Here is a 2,484-nt window from a genome sequence, read left to right as displayed (position 1 = left end):
ATGGATTCAACCCTTGGATTATGAACATGTACCTTTTTGCTGCCGCAAATGTCATGCTCACGGGCATCTCTTTAGGGATTGTCCGCTAAATGCCAAAGCCACTGCCTCCGATCCCTCTGAACTGCCGGCCCAAGATGGTTTTACCAAGGTCCCTAGCCGCAAACGAGCGCACAAAAAACCTTCCACCGGGAAAAAACCCCAGCAAGATACGGCTTCTATCCCTTCCACGAGTAATAGCTTTGAAATTCTAGCACAAGCCTCAGAAGAGCAACCCTTGAACTCAAAGCACAGCTCCATGCCCATCTCCTCCTCTGCATTCCATCCCCCCCTGGTTCTTCCCATGCATCACTTTTCCCCAGGGATGACAATGCAACCCCCAAAGAGAGCCAAAAGGGACTTAATGAGAAAGTAAAGGATATGGAAGTTGAGGGCACTCCATCTAAATCAAGCGGAACTCCCATAGCAGACCTGAAAAACCCTGAAGGAACATCCAAAGCCATGGAGACGGATGAACCACAAAATCAATCCTGGCAACTAGCGCTTATCTCAGAGGAAAGCAGTCAAGTGCAGCATATGGATGAAGAACCGGAGAGCATAGATCTAAAAGGGCTAGACATTTTTGGACTGGAGCAAGCTTGTAGAAAGAAGGAGTATGATAAAATCCAAGAGCATCAGCTCAGTACTCTGGAAACTATATTATCTAGAGCATATCAGCAACAGCAATTGGGTATACAACCAGGAAGTCAATGGGATGGAAACCTCCTTCCAAAGGACTCCAAAAAGAGGGGAAGAAAGACAGATCTCCAGAGAACTATAGCAGTAGGGAAAATCCTGGTCGACTCAGGCAGATATGCTAAATTGACAAAGTACTATAGGCCCACTCCACATAGTGAACAATGAAGCTCACCTCATGGAATGTAAGAGGGCTCAATAGCCCTGGGAAACTCAGAATGATTAAAAATATGATAAGGCAGGAACAACCCCAGATATTCTTCCTGCAGGAAACAAAGTGCAACAGTAACACCCTGGGAAGCATCCTTTCAAAAGCTTGGCCAGGATGTCACTCAGTAGCAGTGGATGCATCAGGTGCATCTGGAGGCTTAGCAATTGCATGGAATATGCAAGCAATATTGCTGTCAAATTTCCACGCATCCCACAACATCATCCAGGCAACGTTTCATATAATTGGCACCAACATACATGGTCACCTGACCAACGTTTACTTTCCGCAGGATGCTCCCAATAAAATTGCTCTTTTAGACACCATAGCAACTCTCAACTCCAACAGAGAACATTCTCTATGGCTCATAGGTGGAGATTTTAATATGATCACCAAGTTAGAGGAAAAGAAGGGAGGCCGGGCCAAGTTGGATCAGGAAACAGACCACTTCAAAGATTTTATCCACAACAACATGCTTATCGACATGCAAACACCCAATGGCATGCACACTTGGAGCAATCGTAGGGCTGGGAAGTATCAAATTGCTTCGAAACTTGACAGATTCCTCATCTCGGATAGCGCAATACATCTCGGAGGTGACCTCTCAGCATCCATCCTCCCATACTCTGGTTCTGATCATTGGCCTATAGCGCTCCAATGGCAGTGACCAGGCAACTCCACCAGACGTCCTTTCAGATTTGAGGCATGCTGGTTATCTCATCCCACTTTCAAAGACTTCATCAGACATACTTGGAACAACTTCTCGGTGCCAGAAGGATAAAAAATGTTCCAATTCCAACAGAAACTCAAATATCTGAAAGCCCAAATCAAAAGATGGAATAAGGAGACTTTTGGCAATATCTTTCAGGCCCAACAAAACCTCAACAAGGAAATGAGGGATCTCCAGCAACAGATAATAACAGAGGGGTACAAGGACGGAACTCTGGAATGGGAGAAGCACATACATAATCAAATGGAGGAGAGAAACAAGCAGGAAGAAATTCTCTGGAAGCAAAAATCCAGAATCAGATGGCTGAAAGAAGGCGAGAGAAACACCAAATTCTTCCACAGAACCACTATTCAAAGAAGAATGCACAATACTATCTCCTTTATCCAAAAGCAAGGGGGGGAAAGAGTGGAGGACCATGCAGAGATCGAACAGGAATTTATCAATTACTTTCAGGAAGTCCTACAAGAACCCCAAATTGACAGAAGGAATGCCATAGAAAAGATCACTCAACATGTGCCAAAAGTCATCACAGAAGAACACAACCAACTCCTTCTCCGACCTGTAATGCCCGAGGAGGTGGACTTAGCCATGAAGCAGCTCAAGGAAGGCAAAGCACCGGGTCCGGACGGCTTCTCCACCACCTTCTTCCACTCATTCTGGGAGCTCATAAAAGGGGAAGTATGGCAAGTGGTGGAGGAATCTCGATCTCTTCACTGGCTGCTGCCTTCGCTCAATTCAACTTTTATTGCTCTCATCCCCAAAGAAGACAACACTATCACTCCGGACAAATTTCGCCCAATTGCACTTTGTAATG

The 2,484-nt window shown here is 45.5% G+C and overlaps 1 protein-coding gene across 1 annotated transcript; it reads left to right on the top strand.

The window, feature by feature from the left end:
* Window positions 1–896: 896 nt before the first annotated feature.
* On the top strand, window positions 897–1,607 carry LOC149190979 (uncharacterized). The gene has a single exon (XM_089410631.1). It carries the CDS (start codon window positions 897–899, stop codon window positions 1,605–1,607), a length of 711 nt encoding a protein of 236 aa, XP_089266757.1.
* The last annotated feature ends 877 nt before the right edge of the window (window positions 1,608–2,484 follow it).

Source organism: Pinus tabuliformis, chromosome 3_1 (assembly GCF_031772625.1).
Source record: "Pinus tabuliformis cultivar Carrire ecotype Pingquan chromosome 3_1, CPIR1, whole genome shotgun sequence".
NCBI lineage: Eukaryota > Viridiplantae > Streptophyta > Pinopsida > Pinales > Pinaceae > Pinus > Pinus tabuliformis.
The sequence above is the reverse complement of the archived record's forward strand: the minus strand, read 5'-3'. Positions and strand labels throughout refer to the sequence as shown.